At 42.0% G+C, this 27212-nt stretch overlaps 2 protein-coding genes across 2 annotated transcripts in view; one reads left to right on the forward strand and one right to left on the reverse strand.

The window, feature by feature from the left end:
- The window catches only part of LOC311034328 (uncharacterized protein), a 492900-nt gene that overhangs the window by 337255 nt on the left and 128433 nt on the right, over nt 1-27212 (forward strand). The gene's annotated exons all lie outside the window — the stretch shown is intronic.
- The window catches only part of LOC311034893 (solute carrier family 24 member 2), a gene marked incomplete at both ends in the record, with an annotated part of 62181 nt that continues 47179 nt past the window's right edge, over nt 12211-27212 (reverse strand). Inside the window, 5 exons of the mRNA XM_084042922.1 lie at nt 12211-12460; nt 14178-14344; nt 15116-15205; nt 15903-16037; nt 25307-25389. Of these exons, the coding sequence (XP_083899048.1) occupies nt 12211-12460; nt 14178-14344; nt 15116-15205; nt 15903-16037; nt 25307-25389 (725 nt within the window). The remainder of the gene's footprint in view (nt 12461-14177; nt 14345-15115; nt 15206-15902; nt 16038-25306; nt 25390-27212) is intronic.

Here is a 27212-nt window from a genome sequence, read left to right on the forward strand (position 1 = left end):
GGGAATTATATATCAAGTGGCTATATCAAACAGATGGAGATCTTCACAAACTATGTTCTACTCCTAAGATCTGCTGGAACCTATTTGTATTTAGGCTATCCATGGGGAAACTGCATGGGTCATGATGGGTGTTGTCTCGCAGAAAGACAGAAAGTGGCGATGTACCAGACAGATGTTGTGGCGGGAAATCAGCTGCCAAAATCTGACTTGCTGATCACACACAAAAGAAGTCATACAGGATCTTGTTCCCTGATGAATCACTCTGTGATTCAAAAATAGTCTAGACTGGCAAGTCATGGCAATCTGAGAAAACAAACCTCTGCCATTTGTTTCCTATGTTTGGATGTGCCATATCAGTAAATGATGACTCCTTCATAATACATTTTCATACAACTTGTCCTGGAAACAGTGGGAAATAGATATGGCATGCATAAGTAGCCCATAGGTTATATTTTAGTAGGGACCTAGAAGTAAAACTTGTAATTGCAGTGTGGTGTCATCAACATATCCCATTGGACCCCAAAATGTATTAAACTTTAAAAGAACTCTGGACTCCCATAATGAACGTTATTAATGAACATTCACTATTGTCTATGGCATTCTCAAAGTGGGGTCTGGGGACCCCCAGGGGTCCTTGGGGGGGTTCCAGGGGGTACCCAGCAAAATGTGTTAATATAGCATCACAATAATGTTGACCTTTTATACTTTGGCTATTCAAAAATAGCAGATCTACAATCTCATAGAGCTTGTAGATCTGCATTTTTTGAAAAATCGTCAACGTTTTGCAAACCTTTGAATATATATATATTTTTAAGCAAACATTTGCGCAGAAATCTTTGCTTCTGGGGGTCCTTGGAACAAAATATTTGACATGGGGGTCCGCGGCCAGATACATATAATTTGGGGGGTCCTTGACTTGAAAAAGTTTGAGAACCACTAGTCTAATGGTCCAAAGACAAGAGAAAGGAGTTTGCCTGTCCCCATATCATTGTAGGGTATAGAGCACATTCAGTCACTGTAAACTGACGGTATAGGCGCTATACTCTGCAACATAGCCTATACATGTCATTTGTGATGTGGAGGCTCAGCTAAGCGTGTGATAGGCTATCATCATTGTCTCCAGAACTCCATGTCATGAAAACAGCATATGCAAAACTTCTTAAAATCAGACATACCCCACTTTAAAATAGGCCAAACAACCAATAAGTGTATGCAGAAAGCTGCATTTTGAAAAGAACACTGTGCTCTACTTTCTTTTTTCTTTTCTTGTTTAACACCCCCCCCCCCTTTCTTCTCCCAATTTTAGTTATGCCAATTAATTCCTCCCACTGCTGTTGTATCCAGTGGTGTAAGAAGTACTCATATTTCTTACTTAATGCACTTGAGTAAAAGTACAAAAGCATAGGCATTAAAGTACCAAACATAAAAGTACTCATCATTATGTCTAAAATTTAAAAACATATATGAAAATAGCAGATCTACAAGTTCACAACTTGTGGGCTTGTAGATTTCTGAATAATGATGACTCATTTACAAAGTAATCTGACATTGGCCACACCTGTCAACTCCCACATGCAGTAGTAGCAAATAGGTTAAGTTCATTCATGACAAAATCTGACTAGGTAGGATACCTGTCAGGTAGTCTACTTGTTCTTAGAAAGGTTCCACTGTGCAGAGGATGTACAATAGGCTACAGTAGGCATTACAGTGGTTTATTCATATATCACATTTCATACGCAACAATTCAAAGTGCTTTAAAGTGCATATAAGGAAGACCTCTTGTCCTGAGACCTCATAAGGTAAACGCAAGTCTGAGATGTATTTTGGCCCTAAACCATTGAGTGATTTGAAGACAAGCAGCAACATTTAAAAATCAATTCTATGACTCACTGGAAGCCAGTGCAGATATTTGAGTATTGGTGTTCGGCTTGTTTTGTTTTTGCTACAAGTCAGGCAGCTGTAATGGTCCACTACAGTAATCTAACCCAGTGGTCCTCAAAGTGGGGTCCGGGGACCCCCGGGGGTCCTTGGTCGGGTTCCAGGGGGTCCCCAGCCAAATGAATAATAGTTAGGAACCGAATGGGACCTTATGGGTCTGTACTCAGAGAGTGTACAAATGCGACCTTATACGTGTCCATTTGGTTGCATTTGTACACTCTCAGAGTTAAATGAACACTGATGATTTTACAGTGTAGATTGGGGTGCCAGAGATAAAAATGCCATCTAACGGGGGTCATTGGTCTAATGCATATATCAAATGGGTGTTTTAAATGGTTGAGAATCACTGCTATAGCTGCAGTAACCTTCTCTTCCCTTACATATATTTTCAAATGGGGGTCCGTGGACTAATATGTATCATTTTGGGGGTCCTTGACATGAAAACGTTCGAGAACCATTGATCTAACCTCCCGGAAATAAAGGCATGAACATGCTTTTCTTTCTATGTTCAAGTCTTGTTAGATCGATTGCTATTCTTACTAATCAGCCTTAGTTTGATTAACTGATGAATAATGATGATACTTAGGAGGATGAATGAAGCATAATTTACTGTAGGTACACAAAAGGAGTCGTTTATTGACCTTATGAAATTGGTAAGGCAGAGAGTTCTAAATAAATAATTTGCCGTCATCACCAGTAAATGTACAGTATGCCAGACACATATCTAATTTTGTTTCACTATTAATTTATTTCACTAAAAGAAAAAAACATCCCCAAAAATCTAATCAAAATAAGGATGGAAACCACCCGTGTTAGCAATTGTATTGGTGTCATTTGAAAAGGATTTGATGAAGACTGTGGTCAATGTTGGCTTGCAAGAATTAATGCAAAATATCATACCATTCGAGGCTAGACACCACAATATAGAGTTTGTTCAAAATGTATTTCCCTTATAATTGTTTGGATATACACTGATATCTCAGTGTATGACAACTTGTCTGTTTCTGTGTATAATTTATTTAGTGCTGAAACGACTGAATGAATCACACATATTGAGCTGCCCTGGGACTCACTGCATCCACATGTGCAGTACATTCAGTTTAGTTCAACACAGGCCCTCTGGCAGTGGTGACTCATCGTATGGTCTTACTCCACTGAGGGTCATTTTCAATCCCTTACGAATGCAAAATGTTTTGTTGATGACTTCCTCCTCTCTTTTTGGAGACATTTGCTCATTCATTGCTCTGTCTCAACCAACGGTCACTCACTCCTCGCAATGCTTAGAAGAACAGGGGTGAGATGAAAGTGGAGGGTTTGGCCCTGGGCCACGTCAAAGACGTTTTGCTGAGTCAGCAGTGAGCACACCCTGTAACAGTGGCCAAGAGAAGTCACTGAACAAAGTCTGGTGATAGTAAGCACGCTTTCTGAACTAGCCACCCTCAGCACTACTAACCATATGGAGTTTATTAAGTGTCCGCTGCATGAGTTAGAAAGTGACTTGGTCCCTAATAAAATGTGAGTTGGACAAGGGAAATTCCCCACAAACAATGCCATGGCTAACTGACTCAGAGGTTGAATGGAAATTTGATATCTCCTTCTAAAGTGAATCAGAAACCATCAAAACTTCATAAATGACTGGGCCGCAGCGTGACCCTAGGCTGAAATGCCAGCCTGACAGCGCGTCGCGGGTCCGAGTCCCATTCCCGGTGACCTTCGCTGCGTGTCACTCCCCATCTCTCTCTCCCCATTTCCTGTCAGTCTACTATCTCTATCAATAAAGGCAGAAAAAAGCCCCCAAAAACTTCACAAAGATGTATTTATTGGCATTTTATATTACTAGAGGATCTTGGCGCTATGCGGCCCTCACACCTACGTCGCACCGCTGATCCGAAATGTCTGAGTGATAGTGTCAGGGGCTTTGTCAGAGTACCCGTTGTACCCGTCTGTCTGTCTCCCTTTTATGCCCATCGCCTTGTGAGCTTGTAGATCTGGCATTTTCATGGGGATCACCGGCAAAAAGAGTTAAATTAACATCTAGGACATGGCTGTGTAGATAATCTTTTCAGTAAAATCCCAATATTTTTTCTGTAGCAGGAGGGACCTTAGTTAATCCTGTGGGGGGAATTAAGTTTCATCTTCACCCAGCTGATGGCTGCTCAGATGGTCATGATGGGCTCACGGGGGGGTAGCTGTTAGGGGTTAAGTGTCTTGCTCAGGGACACCTCGGCACAGGCATGGGCAGGACGGGTGGTGAACCAGTAACCCTCTGATTACCAGATAGCCTTTCTACCTAAGCTACAGTACGGACGCCCCATAAGATGAGCCTCTTATTCAAAGCTTGTCAGCGTAGTACAATCATTCGAAAAAACCTTGACTCATTGCCGTTATATAAATAGTCTAATAGTAGCCTACAGTATGAAAGAGAAAGAGCAGTTGCTTTGTGAGTTGACTCACAATTCTGAGGAACATAAGGAAAAGGTTAAACCAAAAGTTGCATAACATTCAAATACACTGATTCTTGTGAACAATGTGTCATAATCAGTAAAAGTAGTATGTAGCCTTGGGAACCAACGTGTCCCATGTGGCTCATAGGGCAGGGGCCTATCACATGTTTCTTTAGCGTGAGGTGGCTTGATGTACAATTACATCCCAGGCCCCGGCCATGATGTGCGCAAGTACACCCCCTGGACGCTAGTCTTGACGCTGGACATGATGCTAGATTGGGCTTACCCCCAATCCAAACCTTGATGTTGAGTGCCAAGCAGGGAGGCATTGGGTCCCATTTTTATTGACTTTGGTATGACCCAGCCGGGGGATTGTGAACCCTGACTCCCGATATCAGGGCAGGCACTCTAACCACAAGGCCACTGAGCTGGTCATAATAATGACATAATGATGTGCTTAAATGGGAGACTGAATTTTAACGACTTGTGCAAGAAACATCGACCACATGAGTTTCATATTAGAATGTTGGTACTGTATCAGTTTCGAAGCAGACAATCATCCCTTTGTAGGGAAAACAAAACCTGTCATCATTGCCTGGTTCCTCATATGGCTCATTTTCTATGGAACTGTACGCTGATGGGAGATTGCAGATTGTGAAATGTTATTTTCTGTTCAATGAGGTACAGTATGGCAGGCAATGAACAAACAACACAGTGTCATACAGCCCACTGTAGATGTAGACTTCAAAGCTGTAATACAGAAGAACACAAAACCAAAATTGTATCTAAGGCTTGTGATCTTAGTATGAGATCACTTAACATTTACCTTGACATTGGGCAATGCAATTAGACGTATATTGTTCACAAGAAAAAGCTAGGGGAGTTTCCTTGGAGTGACTAAGAAAATGAAGTATGACACTGGTTTGTTGTGTAGGTTGTTTTGCAAGTCTTGGCAAGTTCAGAAACTTTTCAGAGGCATTTTTGTTTGGTATTATTTTAATGTGTGTAAAACTAGGAGCGACTACAAGTGTGAGATCGGAATAAGCAGTGTAAGCAAGCATGAAAATGTTTTAAATTTAAATACAGCAATGCACTGATTTTAAACGGAGAGTGTACTTCGTAATTTGCACTTTGAATACTTGATTATTGAGGACTGCACTTGAAAATACTTTAGTGTATATACTTTGTCCACCTCACCTGCAATAGTCTCAGAAATACATTTGCGGTTACATCCACAGGGTGGCAGTAATACTTCATCGGGCCCTAATAACTGGTCTAAGTGGGAACTTAGACCAGAAGAGGGTGCTGTAATCCAAAACAACCTATAGTATACAATCATAATGGTATTAAAGAGACTGACTGTAAATACTGTCACGTATTTGACAGTATTAAAAGGTGAAAGGTGCAGTCTCTGACCAATGGGAGTGAGATAACTTTCATGTTATGAATATACTGTAGTCCTAAAATGCAATAGAAAGCTAAGGAAAGGAAAACAGTTTTCCCATACACTATATTGGATACTCCTATCCTCCTTCTAGACTATACTATATTATAGTATATACTATACTATACTATACTATACTATTTGTCTGCATACAAGTCATGTCAAATAGTCAGACAAATAATTAAAGCTCATGTTTATAAACTGTTGTCTGTATTCCTTTTCCTCAGCTCAACAAACTTCCCGATGAGCTTGCAGTCCAAAGTTGAGCCTGCAGGGCATTGTTTTGCAGGTGCAGCAGACCACCCGTAATGAGCAGCAACCCACCCACCTTTAAGGTGTCTGGTATACAGAGGAGACTTTGTGCTGGGGGTCAGGTGTGTTTGTCTTTCTATGTGTATGGATCTGCACTTCTGTATCAAGAGCCCACTAGTTATAATACACTGCCTGGCTGTAGGCCTGTGTGTGGTCATAGTTCCAAAAAAAAAGAGCACATGGGCAATGCTGAATGCTGTATGCAATAATTTGTTTACAGCAGTGGTTCTCAAAGTTGTATATTTCAATGACCCTCATAAGCAGTGTTGCCAGATTCTGTGAGAGAAACAAGCAACCAGGTCTAGGAAAACCAGCCCAAAAGAAGCGACTATGGGCCACATGAGCATTTTAACATATACATCAGCTATTTGAAAATAGCAGATCTACAAGCTCACAGCGTGTTGATGCGACGTGTTGTGAGCTTGTAGATCGGCTATTTTCAAATAAAACCTTGCGGGGAAATTATAATAAGCAGATCTGGCAAGCCTGCACATAAGTCTGAGAGTGTACAAAATGTACATTCTCAGAGTTACAGATCTGTAAGGGTCAATTTGGGACCCTCGGGGGTCCCTGGAGCCCACTTTCTTTGAGAACCACTAACTAACAGTACACCACACCATAGCCTTATTTACTCACAAAGACAATAAGAAAATACCATCTGATCTGATCTGATCTAACCCTTTAAGTTAAATGCATATAGATTAACATTACTGTCAATGCGGAACTGCCCGGGCAAATGTAATGCTATGCTACAGTAGTTCCTCTGGTGTTTCCTCCTTCCTGACAGTGTGGCGTTGGGAGTTGGCAGAGACTACAGCACTGCAGGTGTGTTGCTGGCCCTCTGCCAATATTCTGTGAACAAGCCAAGGTCGCGCTGTGTGTTTTGGTTCCTTCAAGCACGGAGAAAAAGCTGAGAATATTAGCTCACCGTCTGCAGCAACCACGATTAGTAGGCAGCAGTGGTAGAAAGTAACTAAGTACATTTACTCAAGTACTGTACTTACAATAACATGTCATGTATGGTCAGTTCTCTCAGCACAGCAGCAAGGTCGCTCACAATGACAGTTCAGTGGGCGGTGGCACTTGAGATTGCACTGATTGGTCAGCTGCCGTGGTTAAGCTGATAACTATTCAGCAGCGGTTCCCATGCTCTGGAAATGCTTGGCGCCCACCCACCTGGACTATTAACACTGCAAAGGATTGAGATGGGTGGGCCACATGCATTTTTGTGTTCCGGCTTGGATCAATTGGAACTGATAGTGCATTATATGTATACAATACATACATACTTTAAGTTTCTATTCATCGGTATTACAATGAAAAAAAAAACCCACATTTTTAAAGATTTTTTTTAAAGAAATGTTTTTACATATTTTAGATTAATGTTATATTGTCAATAAAACCTTATATTTTGCCAATAATTTGCGGGCCCACTTGCAATACCCTCTCAGGACCCACCACTAATGGGCAGGGCCCACCACACCTGGCCACACCCCAGTCATGATGTAATAATTACATCATGACTGGGGTGTGGCCATGCAGGTGTGATGAGGGGCCCTTAGTTTCAGGACCGCATGTCTTGGAGCCTAAGTTATAAATTCACAAAAATAGCATACTGTAACTGTCATTTAACGATTTGAAAAGTCTTCGGGAATTGACTTCCTTGGCCTGCTAGCAACATGCATAAGAAATTTGACACACGGATTGGTGGAGTGGTTTGCAAGTTTAGCCACGGAGAGACACCAAAATTGGGTGGAGATACTGTGCATACATGCATTCATACATACATACACGATACGGCAACATGTCGTAAAAAACAGAAGGCACAAATGCATCATCAATGTAACCTGTTAGTCGGAGGTAACTCAAACTGTAATCAAATTCAAAATTCAGAATGGAAAATGAAAATAAATTAGGTGACTTAGAATGACATTCTCAAATTTTAACCCCCCACCCTCCCCCCCCCAAAAAAGCCAAATATCATCTTCTGCATATTTTCATCATTATCTTTATTTGTTTTATTATATATACTTTGTGTCTTTACATAAAGAGACATGTTCCTTTTACACATATAGGTTATATGGTTAATTTGTATCTGTATATATGTACACTTTAAATAAATCTTACATCAACACCAAGAAAATAAAAAAACGTTTACAGTGCAAGTGTGTATTAGTGGTCAACTCTCACGGCCGCATACCTTAGTAATCTACAATCAATGCCAAGCTCACATGCTAAACGTGTTGTTTTTGCATTTATTTTTTCACTCACCATTCATGCTCTCACACAAATACACCTTTGAACTTTAGAAAGACAGATAAAATGAGAAGAGAAAAAAAGGAGGAAAAAAATGAAGAAAAAAAAAACACCATCTTGTGAGATCTCTTCTCTGACGTTGAGGAATCGTAGAGCGCACGTTTTGACACCAGACAAAGAAGTGAGGCTGACTCAGCAGTACATGCGGTGGTGATGTGAAATGGCAGTCCTGCAAGGCCTGAATGATGCCTCTGCGACAGTGTCGTGTGACGACGTACAAACATATAGTATTTTCAGCAGGGCGGGAAAAAAAATGCATCGACAGCTTTCTTTCCCGTTGAAAATGTTATCTTTGTCCAAATGACATGTCGCACGAGCCTACATGTAAACACAAGCAAATAACCTCCTACCAGGTGAAGCGCAGGAAGAGTGGAGAGTTGAAGCGAGGTGAGGTATGTCGAGGACAGAGAGCATGCGGGTGTGTTTTCATGCCTGATTAATACTTGGTTGGGCGCCAAGTCGGGCACCGAAAATAGCAGGTCTACAAGCTCAAAGCGTGTCGCAACACAACACATTGTGAGCTTGTAGACCTGCTATCTTTGGTGTGCATCCGCGGTGCACAAATAAGTATGAATCAGGCTTTACTGCAAATACCTGTACCTGGATTTTGTGCTGGTAGATTTCGCAAAATACACTCGACTAGTTTACAGTATACAGACATAGCCATTCTTAAATTTTGTCCTTGAGTCTGATGTCCAATGATGAACAAGGCAGGGCAACTTATTAGTGTAGGGAAGATGAAGATGTTTTAAGGTCAACATACGTAGATCACAGCTTCTTTACACTAGAAAGCGTTCAGCTTAAGGCCAATTCATACTTTGTCATAGGACCATGTTGCTTGATGAAGTATAAGTTAGGCTTTGTGCAATGTTTAGGTTCCTTTCTCTGTGCATTTGAATGACAGAGAGTTTCTTAAATTGCCCATAAACTTTGGTGCCTGTATCCAGCAGAAAAAAAAGGAAGGGAAGAAATTGTGGCACTGGAAAATGAAAAGCATGGTAAAGTTTTCTGTTTGCTGTTTGTGATGAGGCAATATGGTATTTAAAGCCCTCATTTTCATACTAGAAAGAAAAAAAAAACACACTTGAAATGTACATAGAAGGCAAAATCAGAACACAAATGGGCATGTATACAATATGATGAATACTTAGGAAATGTTTCAATGTTTAAAAAAGAAGTCTGAGATGTTTTTTGATTCGCGCTCAATAAATACTATGGTACTAAGAGAATAGCATATCATCATATCCATTTCCTTCTATTTAAAAATAAATAAAGTGAATTAAAAAATAAATTTAAACAAAATACAATTTGTCTCAGTTTCCCAGGAGTGAGTCTCACCAAAGCAGGAATTTCATATTTACAAAGTAAAATCGAGATCGATTACTTCATAATTATTTCCTGAATGATGCATAAAAGTTAACATATACATAGGTATTAGTTGGTTTTAGCTCACCTGTACATGTCGATGGGTAACCAGCCCAAATCCCTTGCATGCATTTTTCCTCAAACATTCACATGATCTATTTACTATTATATTACAGACAAATTCCTACTAAGCTGCTGTACAGAGGCTGTGCTGAGGTACTGTAAAGCAGGTGTTTCTGGCCATCTTGGAGCTCTAAGGAGAAGACGGGGTACACAGTAGGAACGTTTGTGGGTCATTTTTAAAGGATTTAAAAAGTTTCTCCCACTTTTTTGCCGTGGGACGCGAGAGTGGGTTACACACTTGACTAGACAGGAAGGACAGCAGGGACACACGCCATGGAGATGCAATTCTAGACGACGACGACGACACACAGTATATTGCTGTTAGTTTTTCGTGATGTCCACACGCTTTTTATAATGACTGTATCCGATTTTGCTCATGAAGTAACTTTTCCAGTTTCCAATATAAAAAACACAGATTGCAAAATACTGGCAATATAATCTCTATTCCTAGGTAGAGTTAAGGAATGGTAACTGTGTGATGCCTTAATATACAGATTGCACACATGCAGACGAAAGCACCTTTGATTAGAAAATAAATTGCACAAGATTGATAGATATCATTGACCATACATGTTGACATTTCTACATAGAGACTGCGCACTCTTTTTGCATTAAGAAGTTACGAAATTTAACATGTTTGAAAAAGTATACATTTCGGTATACAACTCTTTAAGTGTTGATTGGTATTTATCTCGAAATGCCGTTTTTCTACATGCATTCTATGCCTTGGAACTACTTACACGGGAGTCTGAATAGCCAGTGAGCTGACCAATATCCTAACGTGAACAAAGCACTACACATCGACTACTCTAAATCACCCATGACTCTTTCATACATCAAGTGTCAATTCTTTTCAGACATTGACTCCTCGGTTATGAAAGTCTTATCTGAATCTACGGTACTCATGCTCTTTTTCTTTTTCTTTTTTAATCAGTGAAGGCTATTGAAGGCTTGCCTATATTTTGAGTGGCTAAAATTCACTAATGCTTTACTATTATAATTAAAAATGTCCTAACTTCCTGTATAGAGGTCATCATAATCAGTCAGTGCATGTGTGAGGGATGACAAGCTCTGTACAATCAGAACAGTTTGTATTCAATGGCAAATGAAGATGTGAAGAAAAGGCTTTCAACCCCGAAGGATGCACCTCATACCCCCTACAGTACAACAGATGCTACTTCTAGATAAGAATGAGTTATTCAATCATCTAAAAAAAAAGGGGGGGAAAAAGATACCTGGTAGGGGAAGAGGGACAGCTTGATTTAGTCTTTCAGACTGAGCGCATGATGGGTTTGCAAATGAGTCAAACAAAGAAGTTCATCTGCCCAGGTGAGCTCCACATGCAAAAGCCCAGTGGTTCATCCCTCGTTGTTCAGTCGCGTTGCACCGGCAGGAGAGTCTCTTTGCTCAATACCCTATATCCACACAGTTGTCCGTTAGAAGAGAAGTCACGTTCAAGGATTCCTTACAACCCCCCCCTCCCCCCAGACGCCCCCCCCCCCCATCCACCTACTCCCAAAGTTTGGCAGCGGCCGGCCGCACCCTCGCGCGTTTTCTAAAGCGATAGAGCTGACGTTCCTGCTCCTCTGTAGCTAAGCTCCACCCACTGCATATATTATTAAAGTGTTTAAGCACAGTGCATCTTTCAGCTTTTTTCCAGTTTTTCACAGGAGGTCGTTTCTCCTCAACCTAACGAGGCGTAGCGCGGAACACCAATGTTTCTTTGCCTCGTTGATGCACACCACGACCCCCTTCCCCTCAAAATAAATTAAATAAATAAATAAAAGTCAAGTACCCGGGCTTCCGCTGAAGCCGGCGTCAACTAGCCCCCCCACCCCACCCCACCCCACCCCAACCCGCCACCCACCCAGCTGGCTCAAAATAAAGCAATGTACATTCCAGTGAGAAGGACAGCACTCGCAGTTTTAGATTTATTTAAAAATAAAGGGAAACTTGGCTTTTTTGTGTGTGTTTTTTTTTTTTTCTCCGTTCATTCCTTCCCAAAGCCCAAGTCCTTCTCTTGATTCGTTCCCTTGGCTTTCTTTTAATCCAGAGGCAGGGCCGAGGTTCACAATGGTCGGGGGGTGGGTGGGTGGGGTATCCAGGACAGAGTGAACGATGAGGGTGTGGGTGGGTTAGACAGGGATGGTGGTGGTCGGTGATCGCTGTGTGGACAATGACGATCGGGTAGGGGGGGAGGAAGGGGTGTGTGTGTGTGTTGGGGGGGCGGGGGGGGGGGGGGCGGGGGGGGGGTACAAGTATCAGTCCTCAGACAGATATGGGACAGGCGATGACCTTGTCCTCCAGCATGACGCTCACCACCAGGAAGACGAAGTACAGCAGGAACATGATGAAGCCCAGCAGCTTGCTCATGCGCCACTTGCAGGCGGCGATGGAGATGATGACGAAGATAAGCATGAGGAAGAGGAGAACGATGGCACAGAAGAGGCCGTTGGAGCTCACTTGCACCGGTTTGATGCCGTTGATGAAGGACCACAGGAGCCAGGGGAACGGCAGACTGTGAAAAGAAAAAAACACAAAGTGCATGCAGTGAGCGTGAAACCAAGGTGCATGCATGCGTGCATATAGCGACGTCTGTCGTACAGTATAGGAGACTATTACATTTCATTCACGTTGTTCATAGACAATGACAATGACTTATGCATGGCCCTTTAAACACGTTTCCATCCAATAATCTTTAGCCATCTTAAATCTGGCAACACACATTTTTGAAATATAATATGCAGCTTGCGTTGTTCATGTGCATAATATGCGTGTGCCAACGTCTAATATAGAAAATAGTATTGTTGAATCTCAAGCAGTTTTGTCCAAATGAAGTATAGCAGTGATTCTAAATCTTGTGCTAAAAGTCATGTGACTGCAGGAAAAAGGAAGGAGGTAATGAAAACACCAAGGCTGTTTTCTCTCAAGCATAAACTAACCAGACCTCCAAACCGAGCCTTTCAAATTAATATGGCTCCGTACCGCGCTGGAAAGTACTTTAACTCAAGTACTGTACTTAAGTACAATTGAATCTTTGAAGAAGATTTGCTTTACTTTGAGTATTTCAGTTTTTTTCGATACGTAATACGTCTACTCCACTACATCTCAAGAGGCTCTCAGAATATTGTGCTTTCCACTAAAATGCAAATTAATTGATAGCTTTAGTTACTACTGTAGTCACTTTGCAGATTTAGATTATTATCACAAAGCATGCGCTTTAGTCCTGTTTTATAGCCTATTCAAAAATAGCCGTATCTACATGCTCATGTTGTGAGCTTGTAAATCGGCTATTTTTATTACGCAGTAGAGAATATTTTCATATCGTCTCTGTCGGGTGGAAACCTGTCCAAAACGGTACATTTTCAGGATTCAAATAAATAAAATATTTGCAAAAGTACCAGATCTGCAAATGCGTTTCTTCGCGTCGTGTTTTGAGCATGTGGATCTGCTACTTTTGATGCTTTTGTGTGACGCTGTTAAAATATATGGAGATGGTTTCTGCCCAACAGCCAGTGATGGAAAGTAACCAAGTACATTTACTTAAGCACTGTACTTGAGTACAATTTTGAGGTATTTGTATTTTGCTTGAGTATTTCCCATTTCCAATACTTTTACTTCTACTCCACTACATCTCAGAGGCAACTATTGTACTTTTACTCCACTACAATCATTTGAAAACTTTAGTTACTAGTTACTTTGCAGATATGAATATATTACATTATAAAACATACATTAACCACTGTATCCCTATTTTATGCCTAGGCTATTTGAAAATAGCCGATGCGTTGTGAGCTTGTAGATCTGCTATTTTCAAACATTTTAGTACTTTAACTTTTGGTACTTTAAGTACATCTTGATACCTATACTTTTGTACTTTTACTCAAGTACATTTTTAATGCCAGACTTTTACTTGTAAGGGCGCGCTCCCACCGCACTTTTATTTGACCTGCTTTGTCAATGCAAATGCATGGATTCCTGGTCTTGCGGATTTTTTCCAAGAATCCACGCATTTGCATTGACAAAGCATTGGCAGATTCTGCCCCAGAGGTAAAATAAAAGTGCGGTGGGCCGGAGCGCGCCCTAACAGAGGACTTCTAAATTGCAGTATTGATACTCTTACTTAAGTAAAACATTTGAGTACTTTTTTTCCACCACTGACTGCACACCCTCCCTTGCAGTTCCCAGACTGGCTGTTTAGACACTGTTATACAGACTAGTGTACAGACACTTACCCAACGGTAATGTCAAAGATGTTTGAGCCCACTGAGCTGGAGACCGCCATGTCACCGAGTCCCTTGCGTGCCACAATGACACTGGTGATGAGGTCGGGGATGGAGGTGCCAGCTGCTAATATGGTCAGGCCCATAATCTCCTCCGTAATCCCAATAGTCTCTCCAACCTGCGGGGGGAAAAAAGAGAAGCGGGTGGATGTGAGTAGCGATTACTGGGGCACAGCACCAAGAGAGACAGAATGTCGTCACCGTCGTCGGGTGGAGACCTTGCACGTCCAAAACAGTTCCTTTTTAATTATTATTTAAAAAAAAACATTTTAAAGGAGAGAAAATAGCCGACCCACAAGCTCGATCCACAAGCTTCTAGGCTATTTTCACTACTTTTGTGCAAAACTCTTGTGTGATGAACTAGGACATTAATTTACAAAATAAATGTTAAAAGTTGAAATATGGAGAAACAAGGTTTCTGCCCGACAGAAACGATACACAGTACTGTATGTGATATTCAGAGAAACTCACAAACCATCCATATAGTGCAAAGGAGGTGTTGATACATTTGTGGCAATTCAAATGGGAACACTGTGTAACGTTTATAACCCTGTTATGTTAATCAGCATCAATGCTTCACTTCTAACCAAAATTAGCTTCATATTCTTGAATTATTATTCCTATTTACAATACCGCCACAGTACCCAGAGTACTTAGTGTAGTGGTGATCAGAGTACAGTTTGTCTATAGCCTGCAGCATACTCCCAACAACCTCTAACTCAAAGGTTTCCCAACCTGTCTGTCTGGTTCGGGGCCCACTTGAAAATCTCAAAAGCGTTCGTGGCCCACCCATCTGACCACACGGCAGCCATAATTATTGTGATTTCTCTCCTCCAACCACAATACGTGGTCGGAACTCAAAGTTGTAAAACATACAGTACTGTACATACCTGGTGAGCCCACCACACCATTAGGTAGGAGAAGGCTGCAATCCAGCAAATGGCTCCCACGAAAGTGATAGGGAAGAACTTCTTTGCGCTCTGAGAAATGAGGAGGGAAAGAAGCAAACTGAGATGAACTGAAGGGTCATATGAAGTTTCCAGGTGAATTTCATACAAATGGAAATTGTCCAGAACAGAATCGCACGCACGCACGCACACACACACGCACGCACGCACGCACGCACGCACACACACACACACACACACACACACACACACACACACACACACACACACACACACACACACACACACACACACACACACACACACACACACACACACACACACACACACTAGGGGTGTGCCGATATATCGTCCCGCGATATATCGCGATACGTTTTCGCGACGATATGTATCGTTTTGGGAAAAAAAAATATCGTTTTTGAAAAAAACAATTTACAATCATAATAATCAGGCATGCAAACGGCCCCGAAGTGAAAAGAGTGACAACATGTTTTTTTTTCGGGTCAGGTGTCATACTATTTGGATTCAAAACGGCTATTGTAGCTGAAAAGCTACAAGTTTGCATGTCTGAATAATGCAAAAACAGAATTATTTGTTTGCATTTTCTTTTTTTCTCCTCCATATATTTTCATAATAAAAAAAGTGCGTATCGTATCGTATCGAAATCGTATCGAAGTTGTGAGCCAAATATCGTATCGTATCGTTTCGTGAAATTAGTGTATCGGCACACCCCTAACACACACACACACACACACACACGCATACGCACCATTTTCCTGACATCAGGCAGTGTGAGCCACAGGGGGAGAATGATAGGCATGATTAAGAGGTAGGTGAGGCGTTTGCGACAGGTCTCTGGCCAGGACAGGCTCAGAGGCTGGTCCTCCTCCTCCTCATCCTCAGTCTGACGAGAGAGAGAGAGAGAGAGAGAGAGAGAGAGAGAGAGAGAGAGAGAGAGAGAGAGAAGCGGATTAGCTGAAGAGAAAACAATCTGGGCCGTCATTTTCTTAATTTTCAAATAATGAATGGTTCAAAACTTTGTGTTCGATTCTGTGTAGGGAAGTGGTTCTCAAACATTTTCACGTCAAGGACCCCCAAATTGATATATATCTGGCCTCGGACCCCCATCTGAAAACATTTTGTGCCAGAGACCCCCATAAGCATTGTGAGCTTGTAGATCGGCTATTTTTGAATAGTCAAAGTATAAAATAGGGTTAAAGTGGTTATACCTATTTGTGATGCTAACTCATTTCACGAGGGACCCCCTCAAGGACCGCTGGGGGTCCGCGGAACCCACTTTGAGAACCACTGCTGTATAGGAGAACAGAACAGTTTCTGTTTGCTACTTCTGTTTGTTTCATTTGACTGCTCCAGAAGAAAGTTCAGGCAAAACGGATCTATGGATTATTCACAATGCGTATGAAGCGTCATTCCATCGGGGGAAATAAAACAAACACAGCACGGCACAGCCCTGACTACCGACTGACCCTTTGTCCACAACAGTCAACTCCTTCATGTTGCTTACTCATTTCATTTGGGGGTATAGCTCTCTATAGCGACTGTCCTGAAACGCCCGGGACACTTGTGATGGCGGGCACTTCGGGATTGAAGAAAAATAAAAACAGACAGCAAAGTGGGCTGGCGAAGAGATTGATGCAAGACCTGGCAGCCAGCATGTCCTTGCTCGGGGATGACTTTGGGAAGGAGCTGTTTTAATGACTGATTTTCGGAGATTGCACCGAGTCTGGAGAGGTCTGCGACACAAAGACATCAGCAGCACAAACCTTGGGTGGATTTATCGGGAATGGCTGGAATTTGAATGCCAATTCAAGCCAAACACCTTTACTCTCTTCACTCTCTTCACTCTCTCTCTCCGACATTATGGACAAAATGTGTGTAGCAACTCAAGTAGGGCTGGGCAATTAACCAGAAATATATCGAAATTGATATTCAGCACCAATAATCGACTTAATCTTGCTCATGTAGGTTAATCGAATAATCGAGAAGCAGGTTTTATAAATTATTTATCAAAGAATCTACATAAAAAATATAGATTATAGATTATAGATTTTCTATAATCAACTATTATCGATTAGTCTGAATAACCACTTAACCCTGTATTATACTTCGTGAAAATAGCCAATATACAAGCCGGAAATAGCCGATGAGCTTGTAGATCTGCTATTTTTGCCAAATGTCCAACAAGAATAGGAACGCTAGGGTTCACGTGGTTAAATATGGCCTCTGTCCATCTCCCAAAAATGTGAAATATAGATTTGTATTTGGCGCTGCTATTGCAGTCAAATCTGCTGATCATACACAACATGCATAACATACAGTACTGTGTAAACTTTGATGGGCACAAACAAAACAAAACAAAACACAAGCCCTTCTGAGAGTAGAAAGCTGTCAAAGGTCCCTTTGTATCCAATTATCCAGGAGGACAGAGAGCCTTTGGGACTTAGAGCAGGTCCACACATGCAGTTCTGAATCTAAAGACAACGCTGTCCCAAAACCTGTCACCTGTCCTCCTCTGTCACGCCAAACAATACGTTTGTTTGGCAAAAATAGGGGGGAATTAAACACTGAAGGCAGTGGTGGGAAGTAACTAAGTACATTTACTCAAGTACTGTAGTACAATGTTGAGGTACATTTATTTTATTAATTTAGAGTGGACAATTATTTTTAACAATTATTTCTACAAATGTAGTCATTATGCCAATTAGTTCCTCCCACTGCTTACCAGGGGCAGGCATTAAAGACACGCACACAGACAGAGAGACAGACTATATAGATTTTCACATGGTGGGCTATTTACTTTTACATCATACTCGGGGTATCATGTAAGAGCAAAAGGCCGCCGTCTGGTCAGTGGTAGTAACTACATTGAGAAAGGCATAATGAGAATATTATAATCCCAGACAATGATCTCATGGAATCCAGCGATCTTGTGAAAAAACATGAAGTTCTTTTGTTTATTTTTAATAAGGTGAGTGGACAGTCCAATCCCTGTATCGTTTGTCTTCTTTATTGGGACAGGCAGAAGGAAAGCTGAGAGGGAAACTGTGTATAGAGGTTCAGAAGGTTCAGGTTGAGGCTGGATTTGATCCAGGGATATTTGTGTTCCCAGAGGCGAGCATCTACTTTGTCTCTAGGAAGAGAGCCAAAGTGTTGACCTTATCAGATACATCAAACAGACAGGAGGCAGAGAGGGAGAGGGAGAGGACTTTCAAGATGGCCTCACTGAGGACAACGTGAATTGCATGGTTTGTCCTTGAATGGAGACACTGCAGTTGGACTGCATCCTTACTGGTAACCTTGGCAATCGGCTGCCGCAACACAAAAGGACTGGCATTGCCTATGCTCAGCACTCTGTATTGTGTCCCCTCTTCATATCCAGATGGCTGTATTGTTATCCGTCAGTAGGTCTAAACCCCAAATCTCAGGTTTTGTTGTAGCTATTTCCATGCCACCAAACCTCAAAGGTGTTGCAAACTGAGGTTTTCATAGATGTTCTAGTTGACGGTGTCAAGAATGTCAACATTTTTGCTACTGTACTGTATATGACTTTTATTCAGACGACTGTCTCTGTGGCCCTTTTACAGCTGGTATTAAATATTCAGCCTCTATCCAGATGTTATGTAAACACGCATGGAACACTTTATGATTGGAATGTGATCTAATCAGTCACATCACATCTGCCGGTGGATAACGTTGCATGCAGCATAATTTAAGGTGGACAGAAGGCAGTAAGAAGTGTGGCAAATCTTTGACCACCTGCCTCTCCTAAAGATCATTTCTCAAATGTGTGCACAATCCGTGCAGTCTGTCTGTGTTCCTTAGAACATTGGTTCTCAAAGTGGGGTCTGGGGACCCCCAAGGGTCCTTGAGGGAGTTCCAGGGGGTCCCCAGCTAAATGATGGATATTTAGGAACCAAATGGACCCTTATGGGTCTGTAACTCAGAGAGTGTACAAACATTTGTGCACTCTCAAGAGTTAAATTAAAATTGAATTTACAATATAAATTGGGGTCCCAGAGATAAAAATGCCATCAAATGGGGGTCCGTAGCCTAATGCATGTCAAACTGGGGGTCCTTGCAATTAAAATGGTTGAGAATCACTGCTGAAGCCATAAAAATCTTCTTTTATGGGGGTCCCTGGCATATTTTTTCAAATGGGGGTCCGCGGGCTAATAAGTGTCAATTTGGGGGTCCTTGACATGAAAAGGTTTGAGAACCACTGCCTTAGAAAGTATCCACCCAGGGGGAAAAATGTAAATCAACACCTCAGGTGAAACATCATTACTGTGACTGGCAATATATCCTGAATTTGGCTAGCTTAGTGGCAGCCTTTAATGTGGCTAATGTTAATCAATGGCCTTGGTCATTAGCTACGTTGACCTGACAACCCCCAAGAAGGACCACAGCGTAATCTGGTCCCAACGGTCATCACTCCTTTCCCTCGTCCACTGGGATACAGGTTGGGGGTGTAATTAGGATCAGTGCTATGGCTCCTGTAGCTATAGGTCAAGAATCAGAGGTCCCTTCCCTCTCGCTCTCTGTCCCCCTCACCTGCCTGACAAGGTCCTTTTTTTTTTACTGTGTGGCTCTATAGGAGGCAGAGTCATCTAGAAAAGGGTCTGTGTGTCTGCCTGTGTTCGTCTGCGTGTCCAGAGCTAATCTCGCAAACCGCTGGACCATTTGACGTCGAATTTCTTGCGAACAATGCCAGCCAGTATGCCACAGAAGTACCTCAACCAATTTTCCTGCATGTTTTATACGTTTTTTGACATATTTCATTTCATAATGGAATTAAACGTGGCTCTGGTCAGGCTGAAACCTTGCCCAAAGTTGAAGTCTGTTGTCATAGATATGTCATAGAGGACTGATGATGTCACTGGCTGGCCACATGAAATCCGAGATCCACATTGGAGCCAAGTCCAAGATCCACACTGGAGCCACATTGATCCCATGTGGATACCGAGATCCACATGATTCGATTTTTAGAAAGATGTATCTCCCCATTGCGATCAAGGCAAACTGATACACGTATCCCATCTAATGTAGAATTGTTAAATATCAGCAGCTTTTTTGGGGGCTTTTTTATGCCTTAATTGATAAGATAGGAGAGTAGGCTGACAGGATATGGGGAAAGAGATGGGGTAGTGACATGCAGCAAAGGCTGTCGGGATCGGGACTCGATCCTGCGCCACGCTGTCAGGCTTCTTTAGAGCCTGGACCTCTACACCAGCGGTCCAGGCCAATATCAGCAGCCTTTACCGTGATCTCTCGTTCGCATTCTTCCTATAACTTTATTGAGCGATTTTAACACCTCTTTTCTGGCTGCCACAGACGTAGCATCAGAAAGTGGCACAGGAGCTAACGCGTAACTTTTGTCATGCATGCCATTGTTCTGTCACTCATTTACTCATTGATGCATTGATGTACAATTTGACGCTTGGGGCTGAAGTGCCCCCACGGAGCCGATGCTCCCTGTGCGGATTTTGTTCCCAAAATGTCAACACCTTGGGTTCCCTTCCCGTCCTGTGGTGCCTCAGTTGGTGCCACCATCAAGCTTTAAGGCATCGATTTTTACCAGGCCCTACAGAGATACAGAGGGGGGTCTGACATTTATTAAATTTGCTGTTCCCCTGAGTGGCTTGGCTGAAGTGATTTAAAATGGTCCAAAAGAGCAGGTTTCACAACATCATGGCAGCTTTGCAGCTACCGACCTGAGCATTATCAGTAGCTACTGCTAATAAACTTATGGCGGCTCTATTAGTCTCTCCACCAATATCAGGAGCAGTAAAACGGCACTATAAACCGATCTGTAAAGAGTGATTTATATTAGTTGCGCGCCAGTGTGCTGCTACGCGTTGTGAGCTGGCAAATCGGGTATTTCCGTTGTGTGACATGGCGCACAACCAAGTACAACGTTCAAAAATGATTTAAGTTCATCATTCAATCTAAAATTTAGACAATCCAGTCTGTCCATCCAGTCCAAGCATTGCGTGTTTGACGTATGTTAAATACTATTCCGTAACCATCATCTGTTTTTACTTTTTAAGTTCAAAATGTTCCCTTTCTCGACATTTGACACAGTAGGCGTCACATGGTGCGGCTATGTCTTCTTGGAACCAAATGTTTAGAGATGGAACATATTTTCTCCTTCAGCTATACCCAAGAAATTGCTTTTCATTAGTATTGGCATGGTCTTGGGTTGACACATAAGCTCCATCTGGTTATGAATTCTGATTACAACTTGGCAGTGAGGAAAAAAACAAAATGAAAACAAACATACTGAGATCTGATGGCCCATCAAGCCGCGACACCCACCGGGTTCTCTGAAAGCACCTTGGCTCTGACAACATCATGGATGGGGTTAGGGTGACTCATAAAGCCTGTTGGTTATTATTTACTTCATGCTTCACACCCTCTTAAAGGGAAACACGATTAGGCGGGCAGCTTTATGCTGTCATGAATATTCAAAGAAGTTAAATATAGGGATATTTTATCTTATAAAAAAAATAAAGAAAATAGAAAATAAAGAATGCATCCAAAAGGAAGCAAGTTCAAGCAACACATTCTTTAAAACAAGAAAATTCAAAGACTGAAGAAGCAATACACATAATGCTTGCTATATATATAACATTGGACTCATAAAAATCCTTTGAATTAATCTTGTTTATGGATATAAGATGTTCCTTTCTGTCGGCTCAAGTCCCAATGGTTTTAGCCATTAATACAAAATGTAAAAAAAAAAAAAGAGGGAACCAGAAGATTATTCAATTTGACCTTTGCCATTTACCTATTCCCCAGTCTTGGTTACCAAGGCATCCAGGAGGAATTGAACAATTAGCTTTGACGACGCACAGAGGCGTGAGCTGCTCTTCAGCCTATTCCTGCCTGACTCAGGAGGGTGCACTGTGGGACAGAATCCTAAAAATAGCAACGCATAGGACACCGTTTCTCAACATCAGGTGTGGGGAGCAGCAGGGGCCGAAAAATGGACACTTTAGGCAAGCGTTCACGCTGGTAGAATATGACAAAGCGACACAGCATATCGTTGCTGTGAAACAAATCTCCATATTTTAAAATCTTTAGTTTTTCGTAAATGAATGCCCTATGTGATCGTACTACAGCGTCACACAAAAGTATCAAAAATAGCAGATCTGCAAGCTTGAAACGTGGCGCGAAGCGACGCGTTTTGAGCTCGTCGATCTGCTATCTTTGATACTTTTGAATTTGAATCCTGAAAAGTCACAGCTATGGACACATGAGGTTTGATATCAATGATATCTGTCACTTTTTAGCTTTGTATCGTCATGTCGCTGGTTTCCATTGAAAATGAATGGTAGCCTGTAGTTTTGTAGCTGACAGTGTGAACGCAGCTTTACGGGTCTGTAACTCTTGAGTTTTTAATCGTTGGGACCCCAATCTACACTGTAACATCCTCTGTGTTAATTTAACTCTGAGAACCAAAATGGACCCATAAGGGTCCATTTTGGTTCCATTTGTACACTCTCAGAGTTACAGACCCATATGGGTCCACTTGGTCCCCGGACGTTATGTTGAGAGCCGGTGACATGGGCATAGGCATGGGGAAGGGCCTGGCATTTTGGTTTGACCTCAAAAGCTTTGGTTCCCCTAAAAAATGATGTTTAATTTATTTTTTCCCGTCTGCATTTGGAACACTTCGTTCCTCGGGGGGGGCTACTGTGTGAGCGATGGCAGTTCCACCGGCAAAGACTATTATTAACTCAAGAGGAGCGATAAATCAATCTCAAAAACCAGAGCAGCTGGCTTGATCAATAAACACATGGTCATTATTGCCAAATGGGGTTCAATTTCAGTGACTTCCTTCTGTGGTCTATTGTGAGAAATCTCTTCTATTCGCCCCCCCCAGTAATTTAATGCTTAACGAGAAAGTGAAAGAAAGAGGGGGAGAGAAAGAAAGAAAAGTCTGCATTGAGAAGTCAAATCTATCATCCTTTGCAGGAGAACAAAACCGGTGATATATGGGGCCACCGTGGGCTTTCAGCACCATTAGAGCCTATCATTCTTAACGTGGTCAGAGGATGGAGATGACTGATGCGGCTGTAGTTTCATTATGGCTGTTTTTGAAGAATCATTCCATCTTTACGCCGTGGCATATGGGAGCAGTATTTTAACAAAGACTGGCTTTGAATGCAAAACTGGGATGAAGAGGATTTAATTGGGCCCCTGATCTAGCGTAGAGAAGCTGGCATATCGTTGCTGTCGGGCAGAAACCTTGTATCTCCAATTTTTTACTTTTAATGTTTGTTTTTTTGTTTTCTTTTCACCCAAAAGTAGCAAAAATCTACAAGCTCAGGTGTCGCAATGCGATGCGTTGTAAGCTTGTAGATCAGCCTTTTTTGTGTGTGTGTGAAAGTGAAAGTGTTTACCGGTAAGTGTGTCTGTGGGTTTTATGAATAATGAACCAATGAAAAGTATGAACCTTTTTTTAATTAATTGTTAGAGCTTGTGGCTAAATAATAACTACATTTTATCTTTGCTGTTTTTGAGTTTGAATACTGAAAACTAACATTTTTGGACAGTTTCCACACGACAGAGACGATATAAAGCTGTCCTAAAGCTTTTCTGGTCTTGGCAGCATTTTGTTGCACTGTATTGCGTGGAGACAATCACATGCGAGGTATATGCACGCTGACTCATTCTTCGTCTGTTGATTTGGTGTCCTTTTGCCCAAACAGCCACACTGTGCCCTCTGCTGGTCTGGCAGTCTTCCACTGTTCTCACTCACGCTGGCACAAACTGCGGTAGTTGGCATTTGTGAGGTTTGTGTGTGTGTGCGTGTGCGTGTGCGTGTGCGTGTGTGTGTGTGTGTGTGTGTGTGTGTGTGTGTGTGTGTGTGTGTGCTTTTGGCACTCGGTTGTAGAGGGCAGTAGGTGAGTGAAGAATGTGATTACAGAGCTCGGTTGGAGAGGGTGGGTCTTTGGCAGGCCAGCGTGTGCAACGGAAGAACTGCATGCTGGGAAATTATCAGCAGTAATGACCTGTGCAGCGGAGAGTCCAACCTTTGCATCAATCACCCCGTTCAAAGCACAGTGAGGACACGGCCGAGAGGCGACTGAATATTCATACAGTAAAGGCTAAAGCGCGATACATGCTAATTCCGACCTCCGAACTTTTATTCGGAAAGGGGCGGAGATATGACTACAAATTGACGTCATTCAGAACTTCTGATGGGTGGTCTCAGAACTTCTTTTTTTAAAACTCCTGAACCCCCAGATGTTCAAGACATTCCAGAAAGTCTGTCCGAATGTTAGAAGGAGCATGTGTTGGCCTTAAAGCTGGCCTCAGACTAGGCTGCAACTATCAATTATTTTTCTAACAAATACTTAAGTGTGTTTTTTGTTTTGCAAAAGTGTTGCATAATAGTGTCACACAAAAGTAGCAAATATAGCCGTGCAACAAATTGTGTGATTTGGTGAATTTAGCTATTTTTTAACATTTATTTAGAAATTTCGATTATTCAAATTATTATAAATCATTTTTTTTTAATAATCGATAAAATTTTGGGTCTGAAACACCCCTCCCGACAATCATTTCTGCACAAACTTTGACCTGGAGCCTTTACCACTTGAACCCTATACTGTACTGTACTTTGTTGACCGGAGTCCTCCAGGGGTCTATACTTGGTCCCCTCCATTTTCCCTCTACACCAGTGGTTCTCAACCAGTGGTCTGGGGACCACCATTGGTCCTTGAGGGGGTTCCAAGGGGTCCCCAGCAAAAGGTGTTAATACATTTTCAACCCTTTATCCATATTTTATACGTTGGCTTTTCAAAAATAGCAGATGTACAAGCTCAGTACGAGCTTGTACTACCTGCTATTTTTGAACATTTTAGAAAAATCTTCTTCACGAATTTTGCAATTTTTAACACAAATCTTAGGGGGTCCCTGGCACAAAAGAAAATTAGATGGGGGTCCGCAGCCAAATGTATATCAATTTAGGGGTCCTTGGCGACTGTTTTCGCCAAATGTTCACCCCAGAACAAGACACTAGGGTTCATGTGATTAATAATGTTTAAGCGTGTGTGTGTGTGTGTGTGTGTGTGTGTGTGTGTGTGTGTGTGTGTGTGTGTGTGGGTGTGTGTGTGTGTGTGTGTGTGTTAAAACATTTCTTACCGCGTCCCCCTCTTGTCCAGCTGTTCCGTTCATCGGTGGCGTTACTTCTACTTCCACACTGGAGCTGTTTGGCAGGTTCTTATCTGTTGAAAATTGTAAAGACAGACTAATGTCTTTACAATTGTTATATCAGGGAATGAAAACCTTTAGTCAGTGTTAGTAAACTGGACAAAAATAATATATTGAAAAATAGATATTTAAAAAAGATATTGCAGACACACTGCAGCACTGAAGGTACTGTATCTGTTTGTTAGTGTGCGTGTGCGTGTATGTGCGTGCGTGCGTGCGTGTGTGTATGTGCGTGCGTGCGTGCGTGTGCAAGATCACACTCATGCGTGACAATGTTATTACAGCACCTCTCCCTTGTTGGCTAATATGACTCCAATTCATTTCAGGGCCAGAATTTCTTAATTGCCCTTATTAAAATACAATGAGCCGAAAGTCGTGTAACCAGATGATTGAGTCATAATTGCTGTGGAAATTGGTTTGATCCTAGTATGGTTGTGACAAAGCGCCTGATTTGCGCATCTCAGAGAGATGCCTTGACCCGATACCATTATCATTCAACAAATGAATTCATTTGCTCTCTTGGATGGCATAATATCACAACTAAGCCAGAGATTTACACTATCTAACAGCATGCATCATTCACTGACTTTGGCTGAATGCAGAGCCAGGGTTCGATTAGTAAAAAAAAGGGGGGGGACACTTTCTTAACCCTTTAAGCCCCTATATACATTGTCATAAGCCAAATAGCAAAAATAGCAGATGTGCAAGCTCACAACGGGTCACGATGCAACGCCTTGTGAGCCTGTAGATCTGCTGAATGTATTACATTTTATTTGAAAAAAGAGAGCGAACATACTGTACACACCACGCAATGGCACGGAAGTTAAAGGAGCACTTTTCAACGTCATCTACGTTTATTAGCCCTTACTAATGCTCATTATAAGATTACACAATTTCTGTCTATTCACTCTGCGTCTCATTGGCGGGCTATGGACGGTTCAGATACCTGCCTAACAATGACGATCGATGGGGATTCCAAGCTAATAGAAACTAACAGTCTGTCTCTTCCTGGAACGTTAGCATGCTGAAATAGAAGCCATTGTTAAAATATAAAATAAAAAGTTTTGAAATGAACAGACCCGATGTCTGGGGGTCAAAGGAGACAACTGGAGGAGGTCCTTTGCTACTTTGAAGGTGAGGTCGGCGGCACGCGTCCGTTCTGCCCTCCTCTGAGACACAGAGCGAGTAGACAGAAATGAGCATTAGTGAGGAGGACCTATTATATGAAAATGCCTGTACTGGTTGGAAATGGGTGAAGTGGTCCTTTAATGATGAATTCACAAGCTGAACACTGCGCTGTGATTTGCGTGGCTTCATTGACAAACTGCACACCTACTCTAGGCTATAACTTGCTGTCCATGCTGATATTACTCTTTATGTCTTTCTTGTTTGGAACAGTAAAACATTTAGGAAAATTGGCCAGAAGCATTTTAGTCTCAACTCAAACTATAGGCATGTGCGTTCAGTGAACCGCAAAAGGTCATGCCTGCATGGTGGATTTGCGGTTAATAGTAGTAATGTCAAACTATGAGTCTCTCTCTCTTGCTATTGCTCCATCTCTCTCTATCTGTGTTCCATGTGCTTGCATGCAAGTGCATGCATCATATGAAGTCAGTGTCACATTTGATCCATCCTGTGTGGTCAGTTTTATTTGACTAATGGATGTAAAGTTACGACAACTTGCCATGCGCACCTGTACGTACGTAAGGTATGTCGTCAATTTTATAAATGTATGTTCAGATTGCGGGCTTGAACTGCAGGCGTCTCTCTGTGCGTGTATCTCTCTGTCAACCTATATCTCTCTCTTTCGCTCTCCGAGAAGAATTGTAAAACAGTC

The sequence above is a fragment of the Gymnoscopelus microlampas genome (genome assembly GCF_963454915.1).
Source record: "Gymnoscopelus microlampas genome assembly, chromosome: 19".
NCBI classification, from domain to species: domain Eukaryota; kingdom Metazoa; phylum Chordata; class Actinopteri; order Myctophiformes; family Myctophidae; genus Gymnoscopelus; species Gymnoscopelus microlampas.